General features: G+C 37.9%; 2 protein-coding genes and 1 long non-coding RNA gene across 9 annotated transcripts in view; 1 reads left to right on the plus strand and 2 right to left on the minus strand.

The window, feature by feature from the left end:
* The window catches only part of LOC129349311 (uncharacterized), a 307,367-nt gene that overhangs the window by 230,584 nt on the left and 49,534 nt on the right, over positions 1-27,249 (minus strand). The window lies entirely within an intron of this gene.
* Positions 20,332-23,923, minus strand: LOC111564431 (uncharacterized). Of its 6 annotated transcripts, XM_055012212.1 has the most exons (4): positions 23,040-23,923; positions 22,610-22,696; positions 21,952-22,043; positions 20,332-21,856 (listed from the first exon to the last, which is right to left on the minus strand). In XM_055012212.1, the coding sequence occupies exons 2-4, from the start codon at positions 22,612-22,614 to the stop codon at positions 20,781-20,783; spliced, it is 1,173 nt and encodes a 390-aa protein (XP_054868187.1). In that variant the 5' UTR covers positions 22,615-22,696; positions 23,040-23,923; the 3' UTR covers positions 20,332-20,780. The 6 variants fall into 6 exon arrangements, with proteins under 6 accessions (XP_054868187.1, XP_054868176.1, XP_054868182.1 ...); XM_055012201.1 differs by lacking the exon at positions 22,610-22,696; XM_055012207.1 differs by having other exon boundaries at positions 20,332-22,043.
* LOC129349309 (uncharacterized) lies at positions 24,227-26,376 on the plus strand. 2 transcript variants are annotated; one of them, XM_055012233.1, is made up of 3 exons: positions 24,241-24,257; positions 24,824-24,915; positions 25,011-26,376. In XM_055012233.1, the coding sequence occupies exons 1-3, from the start codon at positions 24,253-24,255 to the stop codon at positions 26,084-26,086; spliced, it is 1,173 nt and encodes a 390-aa protein (XP_054868208.1). In that variant the 5' UTR covers positions 24,241-24,252; the 3' UTR covers positions 26,087-26,376. The 2 variants fall into 2 exon arrangements, with proteins under 2 accessions (XP_054868202.1, XP_054868208.1); XM_055012227.1 differs by having other exon boundaries at positions 24,227-24,257; positions 24,824-26,376.

Below are 27,249 nucleotides of genomic sequence, written 5' to 3' on the forward strand. Positions count from 1 at the left end.
ACAGGTTTTCAGTTGGATTTAGATCTGGTGATTGAGCAGCCAAGGCATGGTTTGAATGTTTTGGTTCTCCATCCAGGCTTTAACTGACCTGGCTGGGTGGCAAGGGGCAAAAGGGGAAAATCCAGTCATTCAAGGAAAGACTTCATGGATAAATATGAGAAATATCAGTTGGATCTGAGACGAACATTGCGATCTCAGTGCTACATTTCACTGACCACGCAGGCAAAGCTATCGATTTGTCTCCGTGAACAGCATAAGATCAGTAAAGATCTGCCCCTGTGACCCAATGTTTAATAAGTGTGCAACATATGAATTAATTTAAGAGCCATATGAATAGCAAATGCACTGCTGGATTTGCAACTCTACCCTGAAAAACAGTATCTGTGCAAGATTCCTTTTCTCCATAGATTTATACTTAAAAATGAATGACCGCAGAGAAGCAACTTTTATAGATGTTTGATTTAGTGTATATTTTAGTGTGGATTACTAAAGCTTGAAGAATTAAGATGATTCTTCCCTTTACAAACAGCACTTAAATTTAGGGGCAGTGAGGGAGAGGAATGCAGAGAAACTATTTTACTGATAGATGTTGTAAAGTTGACAGTGACTTTATTGGTGACCGTTAAGTGACCCATTCAGTGTCTCCCTAAACTCATAGGTGGGTCACAACCTGCAGATTTACAGTCTGAAGCTGGTGCCGTAGACTGTAAATCTCCTGCAAATTTTCTGCATTCAGCCTTTCATACACACACACATACGAAGGTGGAACTCAGCGGTGCTTCATTAGGTGCCTGACCATCCATGTAAGAATGCACGCACCAGAGACATGCATCTGCAGCCACTGGCTTCATTTATTTTTTTTCTAAGTCTCAGAGGACGCTTGAGGTTTTTCTATGCATACTGTGACAAAAGAGAATGATTTAAAAGGAATGAAAGATGGATATACTTTCGGCTTTCTTCGAGAAGTGGAGGAATCAAAATCAGATTAGCGTAAATGCTGATTTTTTTTGTAAGCTGCATGGGTGCATCGTTAAAATTCTGAAAAGTCAAGGTTAGCCGTCAGTGGGTGCTGAAACAGGGGCGGGTTTACAAAGTTCAAATGAACTATGTCATTACTTTGGTGTTTTCATTAACATTATTAACGTATAACTCATTAGTACTTACTCCTCGTCCATTTATCCCATCTTTATACTTAGTCTTAAAAAACATAATCTCTGAGGAGAACCAATGAGCATGAGTCATTTTCTGTGCAGCATCAGCATCATCATCCTAATGATATGCAGGGAACAGAAAGGGCTTTTCCTGACCTTGTGCTTCGTTTGTAATCTCCTTTGTGGAAATTACACTCTCACTTTATGAATATATTGTAATTAGGCATATGTATTCTAACAGGCAGTAAGATATAGTTTCTGCCTAATCTCTCATTTATATGCAAAGGAGGACCAGTTAAAGAGCTTAGACTTTCTTCCGTATTACTGATTCCCTTTTCCCCTAATCAAGTTACTTTTTTATTTCTCTTTTCTCGGGCTGCTGTTTCCTTTGCCTTTTTCTAGTAACAGAGCAATGGTCCATTATCAATTCTTCTGACTTTATGGGAGAAAAAATGTAGATGGTCTAACGTAACAGAAGCAAGTCCAGAGGCATGGAAGCAATTATGGCCTAACTCTGCCCAATTATTGCCATGTTAAAGAAATCTAAAAACACAGTAATAAGCATTGAGGCAAACAGTGTAGTAGATCTATAGGAAGGGATAAATAATAAAAATAAAGTAAGGTGTCATCATATCTTAATCTTGACTGACTGGTATTCTTTTGATATTTGTTTAATTGCATTACTAAAGCCCAGCAAGTTCATTTCCTTCTGGTCAGAGAATTACACTTAGTATCTAAAATAATGTTTTAAAGAAAAAAAGAAGAAGGTTAAGGTTACTTTGTAGTTTCACATCAATGTTTAAAAAGAGAATTCACTACGAGAGTCCAGCGGGCAGCAGTCCAGCAGACATTTTGCTTTGATCAAAAACCACAGCAGGACTAAAACCAGCACAAATGACATAGCAAGCCCAGATGATGGCTTGTTGAAAACTAAGCCTTTTCCAAGCAATTTTACATTTGCTCTGAGAGGCAAGTATGTATTTTATGTTTTAAATCATTTTAGAATAAATGCTTAGTAGTTTGTGTAATTGACTAGTCACCTTAAAAAGATTGTTAAAAGCTGCTTTCCTACTATAAATGGAAACTGTACAGCAGATACACTAATAATATGTCAAATCAAGACTTGCAATCACTACTAGAAACACATATTATTCACTGTTTAAGAAGAAGCCAAAACTATCAAAAAAAACCTACCAAACTTGTTTTACTACCAAAGCAGTTCCCTGTTCTTTAGAATACTGTTTTCTGTTTTCATTATATTGCTTGATTCCTTGTCGAAGTGCAGAAGGTGTGGCCTGAAGTAAAGAAAAAACAAACACACACTATTACTTATTTATGATAAGATTTCATGATTTGACAGATGTCAAGTGATTCATCCAAGGCCCAGCTGAGAAACACATATCCCTAAAAAGAAGAAGAGAGGGGTCCACCTGCACTCATAAATATCTTGGTAGAAAGCCTTCAGCTGTTGGAAATTAAGCTCCAAACAAGTTCATTTACTCCCAGACGTGTTCAATTGATTTTGCACCTCAACTTCAAAGGGATAGCAGCAAGCCTCTGTGGGGCATGGCAGGGAAAGCAGAGGCCTCGGCCGACCGGTTGTGCAGACCTGATCAAATTCCCCACCTACCGGCTACATCAACCGTCCCTGCAACCACAATTAGTATTCATGGAAATGCTATTGATTTATTATACTATCGGGTGGCAACTTGAGGCACAGAAAATGAAATAATTAAATCCAGCCTTTTATATCTTTCTACTACAAGTGCTGATGAAAAATGCGCAAACTGTCTAGCCTTAGGTGCTATTTACACTGGTAAAGCATCAAGCAACGTATCAGTTCATTGCTAGATGGATCCATGCAATTAGCATTTTAAAATCCTATTTAAGTTGCTGTTTACACTACTCCTGAGAATGTTAACGAGCAGTCGGTTCAGACACTTCTATTAGCCTCACTACCCAAGGGTAATCCCCTGTCAGAACAGTTTTTGCATGCATTTCTGAGACAACGTTAATTTTTAGATGTATCAGTAACATTGTATCTGCTCAGCAAGAATCCCTTTGGTTACTATAGAGATATTTGTTATGCTGCGAATGGAAAGGTATTAATTTTTCAAATGTGAAAAAGCAAATTTCAGGCACTTACACAGAGAAACATGAGTATATGGAGGTTTGATATAAACCATTTTTTCAGTCACATGGCTTGTTTATGATCATTTTAAAAAAGAGGCTACTTTCAACCTTCTTTGAAGTCTTAATCAGGGTTTCAAAGACCTCATGCGTTCTTTCAGGAGTCTGACCTAATTGGTTAATTGAGACAACAGGTGGGAGATAATGACTATAATTCAGAAATTGCTTCCCCAAGATGCACAAAAAGTTACTCTCTGGCTTTCGGGAGGAGTGTGCACAAACAGTTTCCATTTAAAATAAATGGGAACAGCTGCTCCAAACTCTCAATTCTTAATAAACAATAATTGCTGTTATGTGCCTCTGACAATTCATATCTGGGTTCAGAGAGTCTATCCTAGGGGTGTCTTTTTTGTGTAACTATCACGAACGGGTCATGTAGCTAATAAAGGCTTTTTATCAAAACTCCACATACTTCTACTTCTCTATGCTTGACTGATTTAAGTTGGATTTTTATTTATTTATACATTTTTTTTTTTACATATGTTTAAGATTTCAGTTGTTATTCAAGAGGACCTGGCATTTGTTTGTGTCGAGGTTGAGTTCATTTCAAGATTTTCCCACTGAGCACACCACTGACTATTAAAAGATTAAGGTGCTGAGAAAAAAAAAAAAAAGAGAAACACGGAGGGAGCATATCAGTGAATGATAAATAAAACAGCTACAGCAATGCATAATAAGGGAAGCAAACCAACCACAAGAAGCAACAAAGAAATACATGAAAATAAATGAGGCCAAATGAACATAACATAGTCCCAGTTGCAGGTGTGGGTTTGAGCAGAGGGACTACATGAAGGACATATTCAAACGAGAAGCTCTGTTTAAATGATTCAAAGGTCAGGTTATGTGGGCTAGTCAACTGGAGTTAGAAGAGGTGAGAGGATAGGAGGGAGTTTCAGTGAAGTTTAGGCAGCAGTGATACAATATTAGAGGTCATGGTTCAATTTCAGAGCATTGTCTTGAAGCAAAACACTGTGTTTACATCAGTGTGAAGCAGATGATTAAGGCAGACTGAACTGTGGTGGCCATGTATTTAAATGGATAGATGGGTATCATCAGCGTAGAACCTGAGCTAAGAGTCATGGCGACTAGTGATGTGACAGAAGTAGGGATATCCGATAATATTGGCCTATCGATATTACTGGCCCGATATAGGCATAAAAATGTTATATCGGTCAATATCGTTATCAAGTTTTTTGCTTTTGATGAAAACTACAATAAAATAATGCCGAGGTTTTGCCGGCATTTATCAGCTCAAAGAGGGAGGGAAGGAGGGGGAGAGGGAGAGTGTGAACTGTTGTTTGAGACAATTAAATATAGTGTGTATATATATATATATATATGGCATTTTTTCAAAAATAACTTAAGTTGAAGCAATTCTTATTTTGCACAGACAATGTTTACGTTTTGAAGCCTTGTTGCATTTGAGAATGCCTTCAATGGGGCATCACAATAAAATTAGGAATGATGTGTTACTTCCACAACAGTAGATACGTAATGTTACCTAAAATTAGTTAAATAGCCCACATATGTCAGTATCGGTTGATATCGGAATTGGAAATTGAGAGTTGGACAATATTGGCATATTGGTTATTGGCAAAAAAGCCAATATCGAGCATCCATAGGCAGAAGCAGCTTTTGGTGTGGAAGCTGCATATTTTCAGATGTGAAATTTGTATATTGCACTCTCAATAACATTTATGATCAAAAGCAAACAGACAATAAATAATAGTCACGACATGCAGCAGTATTAGAGATTTGTCAAGTTTTGCACCGTTTGTGGACGGTTTTGATCCTTGGAACAAATTTACAATCCCTTGTATCATAAATAAATGAATAAATGGTTCATCATATATTATTAATGGCCCATGTACATGCTATGTAGTGACAGATTAAAAGCATTTCAACGTACAAGCCAATTATTATTATTATTATTATTTCAGTTTCAGGTGAAAGGAATGTGTCTGCAGCCCCAGTTGCATGACAGATGATGACATTTCATAAGTAGTTTTTGTGTCCAAAGCCGTCCTATAATTCTATTCTTGCTACAGTGTAAATTTTATATAAGCAAACTGTCTGAGTTAATAACTACCAGAAAGAAGCAGCTTATATAAAACTTTAGTATAAACTCATGTGCTCTTTAAGTCGTGACCAATGTTGCAGTCAAAAAAGAAAAAAAACATACAGAGTACTGAGAAAGAGCTGAGAAAGACAAGATACACAACTGGAAAAGAGGGAGAAACACTTAAAAAAAGATAATTAGGTAAAGTGGTTAAAAGTTTAAATGTATTGATTCAAAACCCCATTTCTGGGGAAGTTTCTCTTACACAGACAGTTTTTAGTTCAAGGTCAGAACTGAAATGCTGTAGAGGTGAAGATGCATGGGTGGTGGAAGATCCTCCAAATGATAAAACGCAGTCTAATTACTGTGGTCTATAATTCTCTCAAGCTCCTTTTTTTTTTTTCTTTTTTTTTTTTTTTTGGTGTGCCCCACTCATTTGACATAGATTCAGACGATGAAGTGCAAAACTCTTTGTGTAAGTTGTTGAAAGTCTCACTATGTGATGGTTAAGTCACATACTTGTGGCGGGAGAGATTCTTTCCTGTTTGTGATTTTCCGCATTGTTTTCTTGTTTTGGAGACAATGTGAAAGAAAAGCAGCCAATTAAATATGTGACATATTCAGAGGATTGCGAAGCAGCTTTATTTTAATTGTGGTCGCAGTTAGTGTGAGGAATCCGCAGTCTCTAACCAGATAATACTTTTGAGTGTGGTCTTTTCAAATTAAATACTCTTTTCTCCTAATATCTGGGGACAGTTCTCTAAATGAATGCAGCACTTAAGCCTCTGTTTGTCCTCACCTGTAACTTGCTCCAGGCTCATCTTGCACTTTGGTAAAAAATCTTTTGGGATGTCAAAACCAAAAATTTCACTCCATGTTTTATGAAAGACATGCTCCAAATATCATGAAATGGCTAAGTTGATAATAATATGAATAATTCATACACCAGTGTGGCACGAGGCTCTGGCTCTCATGCCACTCTGGATTAATCATGGAATCAGCTCTGAAAAACACACAAAGAAAAACAAACAAACAAATTACTCAGAGAGAGAAAAAGGACTGAGACAAGGGAACATCAAGAGCCGGCTTCAGTAAGATGCGCTTTGATCAGAAATAGTCACTTTCTATCCATTCAGCCACTTCACACACCATGATGGAGGTTGTGGTCTAATAATTTGCTATTGGGGGAAAGCATCCCGTCCCCTGTGGTGGAGACTGAAATCTCTTGGCTGTGGAGGGAGTCCCTGGAAGGCGTTGAAAAAGAGCTGTCAAAAAGCAGTGGGGAATATGATGAAATTTCTAGTGGCCCATTTCAGGCAGGTTTTATGTGGATATGCATGTTTGAGGTGTTCCAATTCACACTTGGACTATTCAGTGTGCACACTAAGGATTGTGGGTTTGCCGTTACTTGTGAATGGTTTGTTCAGAATCTGCATTTCTTGGTCTGGGTCATGTGTTTTTTGAAATATTTTTAAACCCCAAATGCACCATCTTGCTCTCTAGAAATCCTACATTGGTTATGTTTCATCAACAGAGAAGCAAATTCAAATGTCATGAAGCTTATAATGAAAAAAATCAGATTACACCTTGTAGATATATGTATCAGGACAGTAATATATTTCTTCTTCATAAATTAATGATTTTACCATTTCTTTTATTTGGGCTGATTTAATATAGGCTGTGTTTTTTGGGGGATTTTATGGCTTGTGCAGTTATACATCTACAAGTGGAATATTTGTCATGTTATTTTGTCATCCTAAACTCACACTTTTGTTGGCAGTTGTTGCCGCTCTCCCTTTACCCCATCCGGTCAAGGCAGATGGCTGCTATCCCTGTGTCTGGTTCTGTCTGAGGTTTCTCCCTGTTAAAATGGAATTTTACCTCAAACGCTTGCTCAAAGGTAGATATAAGATTCATTTGATTTCTCTCTATAACATAATATTACAAGGTAGTGACCCTAAAGTGTACTGGGATTCAATTCAAGATTCAAGAGGTTTATTGTCATATGCACAGAAAACCAGAAGGTTATACTGTACAGCAAAATTTTTCATTTGGTGATCATCCATACACAAATAGACGCAATCTAAGAACAACTATAACAATTCTAAACAAGAAAAGCACCCAAGAGCGCAATACTCCACCAAGGCTGTTCATTCCCCCATATGGCATTGTTAGAAATGCAGTATATATATATTTTTTTAGCAATGTAGCATTTGTTTATTAGTTATTGATGATCAGAAATCCCGGCAACACAGAATGTGGGTGTATATTTAATATAGATGTACCCACAAACAAAATGACCTTGCGCTGAGCACAAGCATGTGTAATGCATGTGTACATAACGTACGGATACCAAATTATGTCACCTAAATACGTAGTGGGCGGCCGGAATTGATGGGACTCGGAAACACTCCCATAATTTAATCAATTTTTACTTGTATCATTTCCAACGGATAAGTCCAATAAATCCGCAGTGGCTGATTTGCAGTAGGATTGCAATCATGTGATCGTCAGCAGGCAGCTGCCGTAGCGTTCACTTGTTGTCATAGCTACAGTGACGTCGTGATGCTATTTCGCATTCCTTAACAAATTTGTGGATCCAGACTATAAGCCACATCACTGCCAACATCTAATCACTTGGTCCTTGTGTCATTTCTGACCTTTCCTGAAAATTTATTCCAAATCCGTTATTTTGCTTTTGAGTAATATTGCGCACAGACAAACGTACGTCAGCTGTCACATAACTCCGTAGCATTCCTTGGTTGAGTAATAATAAGCACACCTGAACCAAACCGACAGTGGCAGTGGTTGTAAAGTGCACTGTGCATTATTGTGAATCTTGGTTTGAATGAACCAATTATAGCAGTGATTATAAAATACATACTGCATTGCAGTAAACAATTATACAGTTGTAGAGATGATGGATGTTGTGAATATGTGCTATGCAAATAAAAATGAACTGAACTAAATGCAGCTGAGTGGAACTCAAGCACTTCGTATGACCTGGATGACTGAAGATCTAAAGATCTAAAATAACAAATGCAGATGATGTAGTGTAAAGATCAACAAGTCCTCATGTAACATATAGTGTGTGTCTTTCATTCCCATATAAATGTTTCAAAAAGATCAGCTTGAATATCCTCTTAATGTCCTGTCACTGGATTTAGAATGTGGTTTTATCTAAACAAATACAATTTCTCATTTAAGATTAAATAAACATTACCGGCATGCTGAAAGAAATCGATTGTAGGCTGGAGGTGGAGCTGAAACCCTGCTATCAAAGACAAACACTTTCTGAAGCCCACCACACTGCAACCCACTCTGCCCTATAATAATTCCCAATTGACTTCTATTTATGTATTTACTGTTTGGTTGTTTCGATAGCAGCAAGCACATTTCAAAAGCCACAAGAAGTCTTTATCCTGCATACTTTTGAGCATCGCAGGTTCTTTTCGTGTAGAGCTGTGTTAGAGGCTGAAGTGAACAAATACCCACTGGACCGGCTGACCTCTTCCTTGCCCACACACCATGACGGCCATACTGTTCCGCAGCTAATATGTTTGCTGTTTTGGTGTTTGGCAACAAAGGGCATTTACATTATGGAGGTGGTGCTATCTGGCTGACAGTTTATTATAGTGTTCCTATTATATAGCTTTTATGAATAATTAAGCACCTGCTAAAGGTTAAAATGCTCCTTTACAAGATAATAAATTCTCTCCAAGGTGGACATGGTTTAGCTGTGTTCTCTTTTGTGTCTTTAGCCACCCTCCATTAAGTTTTAACCTTTAAAATTGGCACTTGTCCTTTTTTTAATTTCCATATCTCAGATTCCACACTTTTAATATCTTTAGGAGACTCTTGCAGTTGGATTTAGAACGTTGCATATTTATCATTCTCTTTGTTTATTTATCAGCCTGCTCTCAGACTTTATGTTATCACGTATATTTATGGGCGAATCAAGTGTCTCTGATTATGTGTGGAATTTTGATTAGTCAAACCGTGGTTGCGTTTTGCTTTGACCTTTAACAGGCTCTATAGGCTTTCTTTCACTGAGCCGCACTGCAAAATTTACATCTTATCAAGTGCTCTGGTCAATTTGTGCAGAGAGCAAGAAAGAAAACTTGCAAGGTCAACTGTGTACTTTTATTCTGAAGCAAGATAAAGCAGGTTTGGCTCACCAATAGGAGCCAAGATTCTCCGCAGGGATGTACATTAACTTAATCTGCATGCCCATAGGAAGGGTGCTTTGTATATTTCTGTAAATTTATTTAGTATCCTTTTATATTTATTGTTGCATTTTTAAACCTTTAACTCAAACACTGTAATAGGACTGACGGTATGTAACATTTGTTTTAATGTGACAGAATAATCTCAAGTTGACAGGTTCATTTATTAACAATACGCTGGATGAAGGGCACAAAAAAACATTTTGATCAGTGTGGGTAAATGTATGACACATAATTAAGTTAATGTCAGGAAATAGTAATGCAAAAAAAAAAAAAAAAAATCCAAATGAGGAAATCACAAAGTGTTTGACATAATCCCAGCAACTCTGACCGAAAAGTGCTGTTCAGATAATTTACGGAGCCTGTTTTATAGTCCGCAGTGAGATCTCAGCGAGCCGCTATTGCCTGTCAGCGCGAGCCTCGATAATGTTCATCTGCCCCTGCTCACTGGTGATTGAAGACGATGCGGGGAACAATTTCCTAGAAACAGTCAAGTGAGATCATTTGACTTGTAGAAGACTGCGGTCTTGTTAGGATTGCCTGTTTGGAATTATTGAGTCTTTAACAGCGATGTTCAACAGGAAATGAGGTTGATTGTTCCAAGTTTTCTCACTATTGGAATATCATGACTCAATTGTGAGGGTGATTACATGGAAATTCAAACTGAGGAAATACAAACCATTGTGAGCTGTTGAGACTGCAGTTCCAGCTACGGTTACAGGTTTTGTATTGTTTTATTTCATATCATGAAATAACGCTGAATTAAACAATGACATTATGTGATATTTTAAGGGCAAAGGACAATAATTGACACATAATTTATTTGTATTGGCTACTGATAAACTGGCAGCTAATTCACAAATGCAAATAGTCTATGTTTTGAATGAAACACGATGCCAGATGGATCATGTTTTCTATTAACATAATGACAAACTGTGGTTCACTTGCAAATCTGAGATGTCACACTTATGTTAATATGAAATGTATACAATGTGTGTTTTTTTTTTAAATTTATTTAATTGTATTCATTTATTTGTCTACTTATCTTAAATTATGTCCAAACCTTTGTGGCCTAAAACTAACCACTGATGAGAATCTTTAAGCACATTTCTGTCTCTGCTGTCAATTTTGATGCAGTTCATAAATGAAGGACTTCATTAATGCAGACAAATGTTGCTTCTGCACATTAAGACAGTAGTCTCAGACTATCAAAGGTTGATATGATCAACGACCTTGCAAAACTAAACTGAATTATATGAAGAAATTAAGTATTTTTTTAGACTTTCAGTATAGACAGCAGTGCTCACGGAATGTTGCACTTCTCTATAGTGTTGGTATTAAATGAAATCCTCTGAGTGGATACAAATATTCAAAAGCAGATGGTCTGACGCTAATCTGGATTTCATGTTAATGCCTCAAGTCACGAAGCAATGTATACAACAGAGAGTTTTCATGACAAGTTAGCAGAAATCTGCAGGCGTCAGTGAAGATACCGATGCACTTCTCCCCTCTCGCTTATTTCTTCCTGCCCTCTCCACCTCCATCATTCTTTTTTCCCCCGCTCTCTAAATCAACTTCCACTGTCCTGAAAAACGAGTTACCCTGAGGAGAAGGATAATTATTAACAATTAATATTCATAATGATGTCTCCGTCCCTGGATAGCCTTCACACAGTCTCAGTCAAATGGATTTAGAATTCAATTTTTATTTTACATAATCCAATCAAAAATGTGAACGCATCCTCAAACACATCAGTCCCCTGGTGCTCGCAAAGCCAGATCTGGTATTCTTAAACTTTGACATCTACTAGGCTTATTATCTTACACTCTACACTATATATTAAAAGAGAAGCGGTGAGAAGAATGTTCCATCTAGGATTTTTTCTTAATTGTGATCATGATTTCAGTTTACCTTTTAGTAGATTTATCATTTTAAGTGGGAGGTCAAGGTCTGGCTAAACTGCTGCTGTCACTCGGAATGTTTAATGCTTAAAAACATATATTTACCTTGTAGTATGCGAACGGTGCCATGGAGCTTGCAACTGCATGTTTCCTGTAATTTGAGTTTAAATTTGCATCCAAATTAACATTCTATGCTAATGCTAGGCTAATTTAACCGTCAGCGTCAGGTGCTGCTTACTAATCGTAGATTACAAAGGAGAGCTTAAAAACGCAGACAGTGACAAAATTTTATGAGACGCTCAGAAGTTAAAGTGAAAACTCAATATTGAGTCAATGTAAATGGTGATAAATTACTCTAACAATCTAAATAATGAGGTAACAGCACTAAATGACATATTTGAGAGATAGAAGAAGACAGTACAAGTCGTTATGAAACTAATTTCTTATGTCCTGGTAAATAAAAAAAGCTGCAATTCGCAATAAAAAAACAAAACAAAACAAACAAAAAAAAAAAAAAATGCTGATACAAGTGATGGACCACTGCAGAGAAAGCAATCCAGCAGAGGTTTTACTACATTTACAGCATGTATTACTGCAGCTGACGAAACTCCCAAGAGATGTGCAGCCTAATGCACAGGTGTAAATGATTCATCAACAGAAGCCAATCAATATAGGGTTACTTGCATTTTATTAAATATTCTCAGTTTGTTTTAAATTATCCGATATTTTGTCGAATTATTTCGGGTACATTGCCTTTTTTCTTCATTCTAATCTGTATTAATACAGTTTTGAAGTAATTGTGCACACATTTTTTCTGCTATCGCCGAGACTCTTGAAATCCACAAGCTTTTAATGCACCGGTGCTAATTTTCACCTGCTGTGTAATAAACATGAGAAAGAGCACTTAACTAATTATACACACAGTACAGTACACAGGACGGGCAAAGTGTTCTCCTGGGCTGGTGTGCAGGAGAAATAACATGCATATGTCACGCTGAAATGAGGCACAGGAGGCTCAGAAAAACCTGGACCTCAGTGTTAACCTTTTATGTATTACTTCTCCTAAATTGTCACTTGTGTATCAAGATGTTTAAATCGCTGTCAGTCTAAAACCGATTCCCCGGGATATCTTGTGAACCAATGACACCAGATGCATCCCATTAAAATCCCAGTGCTTCCTGTTTGATTGCAGCTGGAGACCTTTGTTACATGATGTCTCCTCCTTCCATCTATGTTTGTTGTCAGTCTGTCAAAACTGTCCAGTCAAAAAATAACAAGATCATACACCCCAACAGCCGTTTTACTGTAAATGGAACAATGGGGTTTGGAGAAGCAGTCATGTTCACCATATTACTACCATTGGTAATGTACTTCTAGCTTAGAAGAAGATCAGTGACATTATTCTACAACAACACAAAGAAAATAACCAACAAAAATCTGTTTGTGGAGGTTCATTGAGATGTTTTTCTTTAAATCTTTCTATTCTTCACCTCGTGGCTTTTTTTTACCCCTCATTTTCACTGTGTATTTAATCTTGCTCTATTTCGAAAAACAAAATCTCATCATTTCATCAAAGTCTTACTTGCTGCTCTTAATTTTCTCCTTTTTCTGTCTTTCTGCTTCCTTTCCCTCACTCCCCTCTTTGGGGTTGATTAGACAGGAGAGGGCAAAGTTTGAATATTCAGCATGCCTCTGCTGTGTTTTGCATCAAACTTTTATCAAGACATAATTGTGATAAATGATGCATGTAATCAAGCATTAAATAATGCTAGAATATGCAACCTCCAAAGTTAAAGTGCGACCAGCATGTTTGTGTCCTTCGTCCCCAGTGGATAGGTACCATCTGGCTGCGGCCATTACCAGTGACCTGAGTGCCAGACTCCTTAGTGTGCAAGGAAGCTCAACATCGACCGGTCAGGCCCCTGCACACCTGACCACATGGATGCAACCTTGCCAGAAGTGTTAGGGGACAAATTACAGATTCAGGATGGCCATATCCTAAAGGTTACACTCAAGTGTATGTAAGCCTTCATCCTTATGTACAGTATTGGGCCATCAATTGAAACACTGCTCCTTCTTGGTTTATTTTTTAAATATTGTGACTCTTTGAAATCATCTTAGGTTTTCAATCAGTTACTAATAGTACCATTTATAAAGTTACTGTACTCTATTACAGTCTTATGCACTAAAACAAAGGTAGGGATGCTTTCAAAAAAATCAGCTACCTTCATATAAAGTGCAGCAAGCAGAAGAAATCTAATTTAACTGCTTCCAGAAATACACTTACACACATCTTTTCAAGGATCTTGGAAGGTATAATGTTTGGTTTGATAAGGCTGGGCTCTGGGGAGTTTAGAGGTCGGATCAATGCCTGGAGCTCTTTGTCATGTTCCACGAGTCTTTCTGAACAGTTTTTGCAAGTGTCGACGGGTGCGTTTGGGGGGTACACACTGCCCTTTCAGAGAGCTGGTGCCACTGTGGAGTGCACATAGTATGCAACAACGCTTAGGTGGGTGGTACATGTGCGGATGTGACTTATGAACCTCAATAGGATCGTGTACCTAAGACCTAAAATGTATGAGAGCATGTCTGTTGGTAAATTATTGCAAAATGGGTCCTTCCATCTCAAATCACCAAATGTTTCAAGTCATTTCTGCTTAGTTTTCTCAGATTTGCATAGTTTTTCATTTTCTTTTCAATCATAAAATCTTGATATTTGGTAATTGTGTAGATAAAAAAAAATTACAAGATATAAAAAAAAAAAATGCTTGATTTATCAAACACCTTCTGCATTTGTATGTTTCTTTTCTTCCAGCAAAGATTGAATAACAATATCTCAGGAACTATTAAAGATAAAAGCTTGAAATTTTTATTTATCATTCATCATCATGTTATTGATATAGAATCAGCAACACTGGACAAGTATAGGAAATAATCTCTGATTTTGGGTGAGTTGAAATGCGAGAGGAAAAACATTGAAGCTGTCATCAAAGTCCCATCTTCAAGCACACTTTGACTAAAAATATTGATAATGCACAAGTCAGCTAGTCATATTTTGAAAACCATATGTACCTGCATGTCAACAACGATCCAATATATATAATATGCTTTATAATATAAAATACTTGGTGACACAAATGACAGGTGTGACAGGTTGTACCATGAAAAGAACAATACTGCTAGATAGCGGCATCCAAGCAGAGTTTCGATCGAGAATTTTGATCAGTAAATTCAGCCCAAATCTTTTTGTTGCTATAGAAAGGCTAACTTAACATTCAGGAAAATATAAACAAATCAATTCATCTTGTAGAAGCAACATTTTCTACAGCTCAAGTGTATTAACTCAGGAGAAATCTAAAAACAGGTAGTTTAGTCAGCAGCATCCTTATATGTGCAGTTAAAGGGTAAAGTCAAAACCACCAACGTGGCAGTTTGGTTGACGTCATGCTCATGTCAAATACATATTTCTAAAGAATGATAAATAGCAGATATGATCGAGACATAATAAAATGCTTTCTGGTAGAGCAACATAATACACGCAAGTCATCACAATAAAAGCTAAGGCATGAGACGAAGATGATTTTTCAGTGGCAGCGTCATCAGTTTTAGTAACTCCAAAGCTGCCTTTAAATTGTCCATACAGCGAGGGTAAACAAAAAAAAAAACCCTCTCATTTTATTAATAAGAATAATCTCCAGTCCTGCATTTAGCAAGATAAATGCAAACAGGTGGCAATACAAATTCTTTAAAGAATGTTTTGAGAGAGTCTTATTAATTTTGAGGAGTGTGTTAGGTTCTCTAACTGCCCAGTCTCACACTGATGGCCTTGACATCCATCTGGGCCTCTACAGACTTCCCTCCTCCTGCTGCTGCTGCTAAACTATTTCAATCCAAGTTACATAAACAGCAACAGTGTTACGGCCAGCGCCTCCTACCCTGTGTGTGTGTTTTAACCAAATATTGTGGTTATGCAAATAGGGCTGTGTGATCCCCACTCCCTGGTTGGACCACGACGGCAGAGGCGTGACTGCAACCAGGAGTCCTGCGATTGGTGCGGCGCTCACCAGGCTGACCAACCGAAAACTGCCAACTCTTTTAAAAGAGTTGTCAGTTCAACTGAACGAGGCAGCTGACTTCTAGCGTGACATTCTGTGTTTCTGTGTGGTTGAGGCAAGATAGACTGTGTGGTAGGAACTGGGCCAGGATTAGTATTAAAAACTGATACAGCAACACTTCATTTCATTACAGGTAGTTTTCTTTTGTCTAGTTTTCACCAGGGTTAGGGGTGCTGACTCCCATGTAGTTTTGTTTTGTGCCAGTTCCCAGGTAGTGAGCCTTTTGTTTACTTTTTTCTTTTGTCCACAGTGATTGTAGTGTAGTGTAGTGTTAAGTTCTCCTTATGAGAACTCTTCTTGTGTTTTGCTGTTTTCTTTCATTTGAGCAGCACCCACCAGCCCTCTTCCTTAGTTTTGCCTCATTTGTATAATATCTTGCACATTTTTGTTCAAACTTTTCTATAATAAATGATTGATTTTTACCAACTACAACTGTTTATGTTGCTTCCCTCCCCCCCCCGAGCCGGGGTTGTAACAAACAGCTAAACATTCTTATAAGAAAATGTGCACATTTTGGAATATATATATTTTTATATTAATCCTACGCACGACTTCTGCTTTCTATTAGGCCATTTTTAAATGATTCACAGCTTAGACACAGCACAAGGCGATTGAGCTTCTGTGATCACGATGTCTACACAGATCAGAAAAGTCTTGTTCATCATGCCACATAAAACACTGTGACTAGTTATATTTTCCTTTTTTTTTTTTTTTTACTATTGTTGAGTGGACCTTAGAGTAACATAAAATTGTCTTTTCACTTGTATGGTCAACAAAACAATTTTCCCCTTGGACTCTCCTGATCTTTTTGGTTCTTTTTGGTACGACTGTTATGTCTGTCTCCCACTCCCTTCCTAACCCTTCCACCTGCCTCTCTTCAAAGTGAGATTTTAAATTACTGCAAAGTACAATCTGGGAACCATGAGCGTTGTTACAGATAAAGCATGAGTAAAGCCGTACTGATGGAAGACATGGATGTGTGTCTTCAATGTGTTTTTTTTTCTTTTTCTGTTTTCTTTAAGTCCATAAGTCTCTTCCAGGCATTACTGTTGGCAAGTGTTATGGTCAAAAGAACAGCAGCTGGGTGGTCCATTGGTTCAATTGTGCACTTTCTTACCATGTCTTTAGTTCTAGGTGATAGTGTGCTTGGTCAAACACAAAGGAAACAGGCTTCTTTTTGCCTTCTTAAAAAGCCTTGACTATATTATCAGCACTGATTAATGTAGATTACTTCTTGCCTTTGCTTGTTCAGTTCACTTACAGCTACCTGATGCAAATTGAAAACTAAGAACCACACACAAGGCTGTGTTGTTGTCAGGAACAAAGATTAACTTAGTCAAGTCACCGGAGACAGATCTGTTGTTCCAGAGTGATATGTTGCATGTGTACGCAGCCTGCCTTTTCTAATTTATCTGCTCAGTGGCCAACAATAATGAGGCTTTACAGCGGAGGTTCAGCCAGGAAGGCCGACTCACACAGACCTGCTATTACTTCCCAATCATTTAACACATCTTAGGGAGACAAATAAACTTTTCCATCGAATAGTTAAATGCCCATCAACATCATCACATTTTCAGTGCACAGAATTTAAAAAAAAAAACTCCTCCATCCTGCTCAGCTGAGATATATTTTCTCAATTTACTCATCGTACGTTGTGTAAAACAATTTACTTGCAAATTAGTCGGAGGAGGAGGGAAAACGTATAAGACAATGGGCTCAAAGATAAACACTGACTTTCCAAATACAAGCCAATTGCAAAGATGGAGGCTGCTTTTATTTGGGAAGGTGGAGGAATGTCTCAGCAAAGCCAAAAAAAGAGCGATAAAAATACACACATAGATTACCCCCTTGTTTGAAAGGCAGCAGCACCACCACTGCACCATCCAGTTGTACCTTCAGAGACTGAAAGAACAACTAGAACAGATGTGGAGGGCAAAGTCACAGTGGTACCAGGAGCATTAGAGGTTGTGACCCCCACACTGGGAGAGCAGCTCCAGCAGATTCCAGCTTTAACATCTGTGATTGCTGCTTAGAGGAGCTCAGTCCTTCCTAAGAACAGCTCCGATTTTGTGCAGAAGCCTCAAACTGCCTGGATTCTAGTGGAGGACGTGAGCTTGAGGAAGATTGCCTCCTATTTGAAGTGAGTGAATAACAGGTGAAAATGGCTCGAGGTTGAAATAATTAACCTAAATGAAAATACTGATTAAGATACTATAACTGGAACTATAACTGTACAGCAGCATATAATCACAGAAATGTATATATTAAATACAGATCTTGAGAACATTACTTTAAAACCTGTATTTTTTAGGTCTGTAAAGACTGTCCACACTATATTTTTTCCTCTAAAACTTTGTCTGTTCTTCTTTCACAGCTTAGAGTATAAATAGTCACAGGAACACATCACTATTGCTTTTAATGTACCTATATTAACATCTGCAATTGGATCTGTTTTTGGAGTTACAGGAAGAATCATTTACACACGCAGTGAAAATATCCAGCGACATGCTAGTAATATACTTTCACGCATTTACACCTTCAGGTGCATTGCCTATTCATCTGAAAGCAAAAATTACCACCTTGGTAATGTTAAATCAAACCAAATTAAATCAGTAGTGAATGTGATAATGACTATATTTAACATGTATTTTTGCAGCTAAAGATTGTATAAACATATTGATTGCATTGTTTAAAACAGGACTATTTGGCTTGACAATTCAATTTAATCTGCATCTCCCAATCTCTATCTTTATTAATTTATTTTTTACTTCTTTTCTTTAGATATAACTGCTGCACAGATCTGACAAAGCTAGCAATACTCTCATTTTGTCATTTGATAGCATATAACAGACAGTACAAAAAGCCAAAATGATAGGCTTGTTAGTTAGCGAGTAATATCTCAAATGTGGGTTTTTGCCTGTGTGAAGAGTGAGATATCCATATTGAAAGCTGTCTTATCCAGGTAAGTCACCATGCGACATCTCTCCACTTATCTCAGGCTGAGAAAACTACACCTTTAACAACCAATCAGTTAACATTGGATATTTTCCGACTGTGACATGACTCTGGAAAGCCTGTGGTCTTCTCTAACATGACCATTATGTTAATTTTATTCAGGGGATTTGGTGTAAAAGACTGTTTTTGACAGGAGGAAGATCTCCATTTCAGCAATTTGTTGCTGAGCATGTGAGTGCTCAGACAATTTTCAAGTACTGGAAAGTGCAACACACAGAACAATAAGACGACGGTGCACAATGTGGTGCAGAGAAAATGGGACTCGAAATGAGAAGCAATCTAACCACTGTTTGGTGAATATCTTTTGACGAATAGGATGACTTTGTGTCTAATTTCCATTGCTTTTAACTTACATTAGCACCCCGTTCAAGGATAGCGTTCAACTGTCTATTTTTTTTCTCTTTGAAAGTCCTCTCATGTCTGTGTGTTTGTCTGTCACAGGCCTATTCTTACTCCCAGAAACTGAAAGGAAATAGAGAGACCATGAAATATCCAAGAGAACAGTGTGCCCTCTGTTTAAGCACCACAAATGAAACCTATATTCATAAATGTTATTATTAAAGCAATAAAATGACTTCAATATGGAAGAAGGCATTTCTTACAGTATCATATGAGGCTCAGGCACCACTGTGCTGGACTGATGTATCGTTTTCTGCTTTTAAGTTACTTAAAGGCCAAAATGTATTTATAGAATAATAACAACAAAGTAAGGCTTGAAAAAAAATACACCAATACTAGAAGGAAATTTCCACAACATAAAATTATTTAATATAGTGACTATTTTACATGAGACGGCCCTCACAAGGAATACAACCAATATACCAGACTGTAATCCATTTCCCACCAGTAGTTAATGCTGGTTTCATTAAAGCATGCCCACATTCATAACCCTAATCAAGTAGCTGGCAGTCCAGCCAAACCTTAAGTGGTGTGGTGCTAGAGCTTATGTTTAAATTATTTAAACTGTAGAAGGTTCTATCAAACTCTTACCTGAGCAGACAGTGTGATTAAAGCTTGACTCTGGTTTTCCCACTCATACAGAAGAACTGGGCTGTGTCCGAAATCACTTTCTATACCCTATATAGTGCCTTTTTATAGTGCCGTCCGAATGTTGAGTACAATTGTTACACCCCGTTTACTGAACTCAGAATGTCCCACAATGCACAGGTAAAAGTAGTGTACAGCCTATGGTCACTAACCAAGCAATATGTACCACTATGTATTGTGTGAAGGAGACCAGTGAGGACACGAAAACTCGTCATATGAATGGAAATAATTACCCATTTAGGTTTTATTGTTGAATTTCATTTGACCTGTTTCTTAGCCATGTGATAAACTGTGTGAATTTGATGTGTTTGCACTACAAATCACAGCGAGCAAGCAGCATAATTAATAGCTCCAGTCGTGTCTGAAATGTTACTTTTGCCAAAGTGTTTCCTTCATAGTTTACTACATAATAGTCACTAGATGGGTCAATATATAACTGAGGGAGAACTTTGCAAAAAAAGAGAGGATTGTTGAGTGCTGCTTATGGCTCCAAAACAGGTGTGAACAATGGGTAAAAAGCAGGTGCTCTACAAGGACCAGGCCCGCGGATGAATAGAAATACAGAAAAAACTTGCTGAAGCAGTAACTGTGACTTGAACTGAAGCAAGAAAAGTCCGAGGCACTCTGTACTTACTCAATTAAAAGTCCTTTATTAGCTACATGGACACCACCAACATGTTTCGACACCAAGTCTTCGTCAGGGCAACATTTGTAAATGAACTGAACAGCAGGAAGTCTACTTTTAAAAAACACTTAACAGGAAGTCACATGATCGTGTATGGTCATGTGACTCCACCCAAGTATTCATTCATAAAAGACAAATAAAATATAAACACTTTGGAATATTTTCACAGAGCAATAGGCAAGCATATCATCCATAATGCATAAATAAAGCTCATTATGTAACACTATATTTCAATAATAAACCATGATGCATCATGTTAACATATAGAAGAAAATAAATAATGAAAAAATTACTGACTGCAAGGCACTGTGTGTAGAATAGGAAACAGTGGCATGAAACAGTGAGTAAACCCTCATCATCAAAGACAATCATTCAGAACACATTAATATATTTACAGAAACGGAGAAAAGTCTATTTCTTCATTTAGTCCAGGGAACACAGTTGCTTTCAAAGAGTGGATCCAGAAGGTTTCCCTCTGCAATAATCTTTTCAACCTGTCACCCCCTCGGGGAGTGTTCTCAATAACTTCAATTGCCATGATTGTGAGTTCATTAATGTTTGTGTGGGTCATGTTCTTGAAATGTTTTGCAATCGGATATTCCATGTTTCCTTTACGGATAGCATATTTGTGTTCTGCAAAACGCTCTTTCAGTTTTCTTTTTGTGCGACCAATGTAAAAACACCCACAAACACAGTCCAGTCGGTATACCACATGTGTTGTATTACAGTTTGCAAAAGAACGACATTTAAAAGTGTAGGTGCATGTAGAGTCCATAAAATGTGTAGAACGATTGATCTGTGTGCAATGGACACATGCCCCACATCTGAAGGTGCCAATGGGTTTTTTGAAAAAAGTCTCAAGTTTTGATGCTGGCAAATAGTTTTTGACGATTTTGTCCTTGAGGGTGGGGGCTTTTTTAAAGGCAAACCTGGGGGGCTCAGAGAACAAGGGGCCCAGTGAAGGGTCACAAGCCAGTATGGACCAGTTTTTTGTAATGGCGTTTTTGATTTTGTATGCCATGTTGCTGTACTGTAAAGTACAGAAAATTCTGTTTTTTGTTTGTGATGGAGCTCGCTGTCTCCTTATGAGAAGATTTCTTCTGTCCAAAGTTTTTGCTCGTGTTAGAGCCCCACTCAGTGTCTTTGCTTTGTAGCCCCTTTGAACGAACCGCTGTTGCATTTCCGTAGCTTGGGTATTGAAGTCCGTTTGAGAGTTGCAGATGCGCTTGAGACGTTGAAATTGCCCAAATGGAATGTTTTCAATGAGACTCTTAGGATGGAAGGATTCAGCATGTAAAACAGTATTTCGATCTGTACTTTTTCTGAACAGAGATGTGTGTATTGAGCCTTGTTCATCCAGTGATATTAGAAGGTCCAAGAAGTTTATTTCTTTGTTGCTGAATTCCAAACTGAGTTTGATGTTAGGATTAGTGCTGTTTAAATATTGATGAAATTCTTGAAGTTGTTCTGTTGTACCAGTAAAAATGAAGAAAAGGTCATCAATGTAACGACCATAGTATTTGATGAGCTGTTTGAAGGGGTTTTCAGTGCTGTGCACATACCTCTCTTCCCATAGCCCCAAAAATAATCCCGCATAGTTGGGGGCGTATGAAGCCCCCATGGCAGTCCCCTTGGTTTGTTGGTAGAGACGATCCTGGAATAGGAATATATTGTTATTGAGGGACCATTGGGTAAGAGAAACAACAAATTGTGTCGGAGGAGTCTCGGTGTTTGATCTTTTTTGTAAAAAATGTTCAAGGGCCTCTAGGCCTTCCTGGTGGTCAATATTTGAGTAAAGTGACTCAACATCCATGGTTGCTAAAATAGCATTTGGGGCTTGTTGCATTTCTTGAAGGTCCTTGAGTATATGTGTAGTATCTTGCAAATATGCTTTCAGTGACATTGTTAGGGGTTTGATAACAAAGTCTATATATTGAGAAGCTGGTTCTGTAATAGTGTCAATTCCGTTAATTATTGGTCTACCTGGGGGTGAATGAAGGTTTTTGTGTATTTTGGGAAGAAGATAAAAAGTTGCCAGTTTAGGGTTAGAGGGAGAGAGAAATTCAAATTCATTCTTATTAATCCACTTATTTTCCAGTGCAGGGTTCAAAATTGCAAAAAGGTCTCTTTTTATGTTCTCAGTGGGGTTCGATTTGAGTGGCACATAATACTGTCTATTGTTTAATTGTTTTTGGGCTTCCATGATGTAATCATTCTTACCCCATATTACTGTAGCTCCCCCTTTATCCGCTCTTCTCACCACGATGTCTTCTTCTTTTTTAAGCCACACCATAGCTCGTCTTTCACCTGAGCACAAATTTGACGTAGTTGCTGTGTTATTTTGTAGAATCAAGTTGACATCATGATCGACTTTCTTCATAAATGCGTTTAAGCATGAGTTGTTACTCAGTGGGAAGAAGGTTGATTTTCGTTTAAAGTAGGATAGGGGCTGTGAAGGGTCCGTGGATGAAGTGGTACAGGGCGAGGGGTGTGTGTGGTACCATGTTTTTAAATGTAGGTTGCGGTAGAATTTATAGAGCTCTATTCTAGTTTGAAAACTATTGGTTATGTGAGTAGGTGCAAAAGATAATCCCCTTGATAGGAGTTTTTGACAGTCTGGTGGGAGAGGAACATTAGATATATTGATTACCGTTTGTGGTGGTGGTGGTAATTTTGATGGGGCTGTCGAGGTCTCAGCTGTCGTTTTCCTCCTCCCCCGTCTGCCCCGCCGTGTTTTCTTCCTGCGCCACTGTGAGGTGTCCGGGTTTTGTCTAAAAAATGAGAAGAACCAGCCAGACTTGTGTCAGAGCGGTCCTCGTCCTCACTTGTGGTGCTGCCCGGTAAGCTGAATGAGACTGTACGGCCGCGTCTCGGTGGTCCCCGGGTGTGCCGGCGCTGCCAAGAATAGATGGCTCCTTCATCATAATCTTTTTTGTCTCTTTGAAACTTATTCATTTTTGTACTTGTGATGGTCTTTGTCAGCTCACGTATGTCGTCGTTTATTTTACTTTCAGTGATAGCTGCTTCCTCCTTCTGTTGTTGTGTCACGTTGACAAGTGACAACTTCCGTTTTACTTCCGGTATCTTCTGTTTGATTTCTTCTCTTTGATTTTTTGCCTCATCAATCAGTAATAGCATCAGGTCAAAAGAGCATTTATTTAGTACGGACTCCCATTTTTGTTTAAATTCAAGGTTATCTTGTCCAAAGGATGGAAATTTATTTATCCGGAGCCCACGAGGTATGATGTTCTGCCGCCAGTAGTCGGATAGCGTTATTGCATGTAACTCCAGTTTCTTTTCTTTCTCAAGAAGTCTTTTAAGTTCATTGTAAGAAGGTAGTTCAGGTGAGCCTGGGTTTTCCATGCAGAATAAAGAGTCTTGTACAATAATATTGCGTCCTTCCTCTTGGGTAAAAAATAATGTGTTCTTAGATGGCTGTGTCATCTTGTGATCCAATAACGTCCAGGGTAAATTGAACGGAGCAACTCAACAAAAAACACCACGGCCCAGTGGTGGGTGAAGTAGAACTTTGCAAAAAAAGAGAGGATTGTTGAGTGCTGCTTATGGCTCCAAAACAGGTGTGAACAATGGGTAAAAAGCAGGTGCTCTACAAGGACCAGGCCCGCGGATGAATAGAAATACAGAAAAAACTTGCTGAAGCAGTAACTGTGACTTGAACTGAAGCAAGAAAAGTCCGAGGCACTCTGTACTTACTCAATTAAAAGTCCTTTATTAGCTACATGGACACCACCAACATGTTACGACACCAAGTCTTCGTCAGGGCAACATTTGTAAATGAACTGAACAGCAGGAAGTCTACTTTTAAAAAACACTTATGCGGATAAAGGGGGAGCTACAGTAATATGGGGTAAGAATGATTACATCATGGAAGCCCAAAAACAATTAAACAATAGACAGTATTATGTGCCACTCAAATCGAACCCCACTGAGAACATAAAAAGAGACCTTTTTGCAATTTTGAACCCTGCACTGGAAAATAAGTGGATTAATAAGAATGAATTTGAATTTCTCTCTCCCTCTAACCCTAAACTGGCAACTTTTTATCTTCTTCCCAAAATACACAAAAACCTTCATTCACCCCCAGGTAGACCAATAATTAACGGAATTGACACTATTACAGAACCAGCTTCTCAATATATAGACTTTGTTATCAAACCCCTAACAATGTCACTGAAAGCATATTTGCAAGATACTACACATATACTCAAGGACCTTCAAGAAATGCAACAAGCCCCAAATGCTATTTTAGCAACCATGGATGTTGAGTCACTTTACTCAAATATTGACCACCAGGAAGGCCTAGAGGCCCTTGAACATTTTTTACAAAAAAGATCAAACACCGAGACTCCTCCGACACAATTTGTTGTTTCTCTTACCCAATGGTCCCTCAATAACAATATATTCCTATTCCAGGATCGTCTCTACCAACAAACCAAGGGGACTGCCATGGGGGCTTCATACGCCCCCAACTATGCGGGATTATTTTTGGGGCTATGGGAAGAGAGGTATGTGCACAGCACTGAAAACCCCTTCAAACAGCTCATCAAATACTATGGTCGTTACATTGATGACCTTTTCTTCATTTTTACTGGTACAACAGAACAACTTCAAGAATTTCATCAATATTTAAACAGCACTAATCCTAACATCAAACTCAGTTTGGAATTCAGCAACAAAGAAATAAACTTCTTGGACCTTCTAATATCACTGGATGAACAAGGCTCAATACACACATCTCTGTTCAGAAAAAGTACAGATCGAAATACTGTTTTACATGCTGAATCCTTCCATCCTAAGAGTCTCATTGAAAACATTCCATTTGGGCAATTTCAACGTCTCAAGCGCATCTGCAACTCTCAAACGGACTTCAATACCCAAGCTACGGAAATGCAACAGCGGTTCGTTCAAAGGGGCTACAAAGCAAAGACACTGAGTGGGGCTCTAACACGAGCAAAAACTTTGGACAGAAGAAATCTTCTCATAAGGAGACAGCGAGCTCCATCACAAACAAAAAACAGAATTTTCTGTACTTTACAGTACAGCAACATGGCATACAAAATCAAAAACGCCATTACAAAAAACTGGTCCATACTGGCTTGTGACCCTTCACTGGGCCCCTTGTTCTCTGAGCCCCCCAGGTTTGCCTTTAAAAAAGCCCCCACCCTCAAGGACAAAATCGTCAAAAACTATTTGCCAGCATCAAAACTTGAGACTTTTTTCAAAAAACCCATTGGCACCTTCAGATGTGGGGCATGTGTCCATTGCACACAGATCAATCGTTCTACACATTTTATGGACTCTACATGCACCTACACTTTTAAATGTCGTTCTTTTGCAAACTGTAATACAACACATGTGGTATACCGACTGGACTGTGTTTGTGGGTGTTTTTACATTGGTCGCACAAAAAGAAAACTGAAAGAGCGTTTTGCAGAACACAAATATGCTATCCGTAAAGGAAACATGGAATATCCGATTGCAAAACATTTCAAGAACATGACCCACACAAACATTAATGAACTCACAATCATGGCAATTGAAGTTATTGAGAACACTCCCCGAGGGGGTGACAGGTTGAAAAGATTATTGCAGAGGGAAACCTTCTGGATCCACTCTTTGAAAGCAACTGTGTTCCCTGGACTAAATGAAGAAATAGACTTTTCTCCGTTTCTGTAAATATATTAATGTGTTCTGAATGATTGTCTTTGATGATGAGGGTTTACTCACTGTTTCATGCCACTGTTTCCTATTCTACACACAGTGCCTTGCAGTCAGTAATTTTTTCATTATTTATTTTCTTCTATATGTTAACATGATGCATCATGGTTTATTATTGAAATATAGTGTTACATAATGAGCTTTATTTATGCATTATGGATGATATGCTTGCCTATTGCTCTGTGAAAATATTCCAAAGTGTTTATATTTTATTTGTCTTTTATGAATGAATACTTGGGTGGAGTCACATGACCATACACGATCATGTGACTTCCTGTTAAGAGTTTTTTAAAAGTAGACTTCCTGCTGTTCAGTTCATTTACAAATGTTGCCCTGACGAAGACTTGGTGTCGAAACATGTTGGTGGTGTCCATGTAGCTAATAAAGGACTTTTAATTGAGTAAGTACAGAGTGCCTCGGACTTTTCTTGCTTCAGTTCAAGTCACAGTTACTGCTTCAGCAAGTTTTTTCTGTATTTCTATATAACTGAGGGACTTTTGAAGTCCATTGGATATATCTTGCATACATTTTTATTAAAAGTAAAAAAAAAATGTTCATTATGATCATGTCTTTACAAATTCCATAATTATTTATTACGAAGCAATCACTTATTAATAAAAAACAATGACTGGATATCACTAAAATGTCAACTAAATAACCGTCTGAATTTAATAACAACCACCTTCTAATTAGCTAAACAATAATAAAATGAGCTTATTCAAAAATAGTTTTGATTGTGTTCTTTTTATTAAGTTGAGATAATCATGACAGATGTTTCTTTTTTGGCAATATGTCAAATTTTATATGGAAAACTACAAATTGTATCTGTGTCCGAGAAATCACTTTTAATTAAGTTCCCCATTACAAAAACACCTCTCAAGGAAGTGTGTTAATTCCAGATCACATGACCTGCTCCACATGATGTCATTTCCTCCTGAAGAAAAGACTGGCCAGACTCCAACGCTTTCTGAGTTATTTAATATAAAGTAGTGTGTGAGTCAAGTGTGGATTTATGACATGTCAACAGGTTTACTACAATATCTTTAGAAATAACTTTAAATTTCAATTTTACTCAATTGTATATATAATATTTAGAGGAATCTTTGTCTAAAAATGCCATG

This window comes from Amphiprion ocellaris, chromosome 1 (genome assembly GCF_022539595.1).
Source record: "Amphiprion ocellaris isolate individual 3 ecotype Okinawa chromosome 1, ASM2253959v1, whole genome shotgun sequence".
NCBI classification, from domain to species: domain Eukaryota; kingdom Metazoa; phylum Chordata; class Actinopteri; family Pomacentridae; genus Amphiprion; species Amphiprion ocellaris.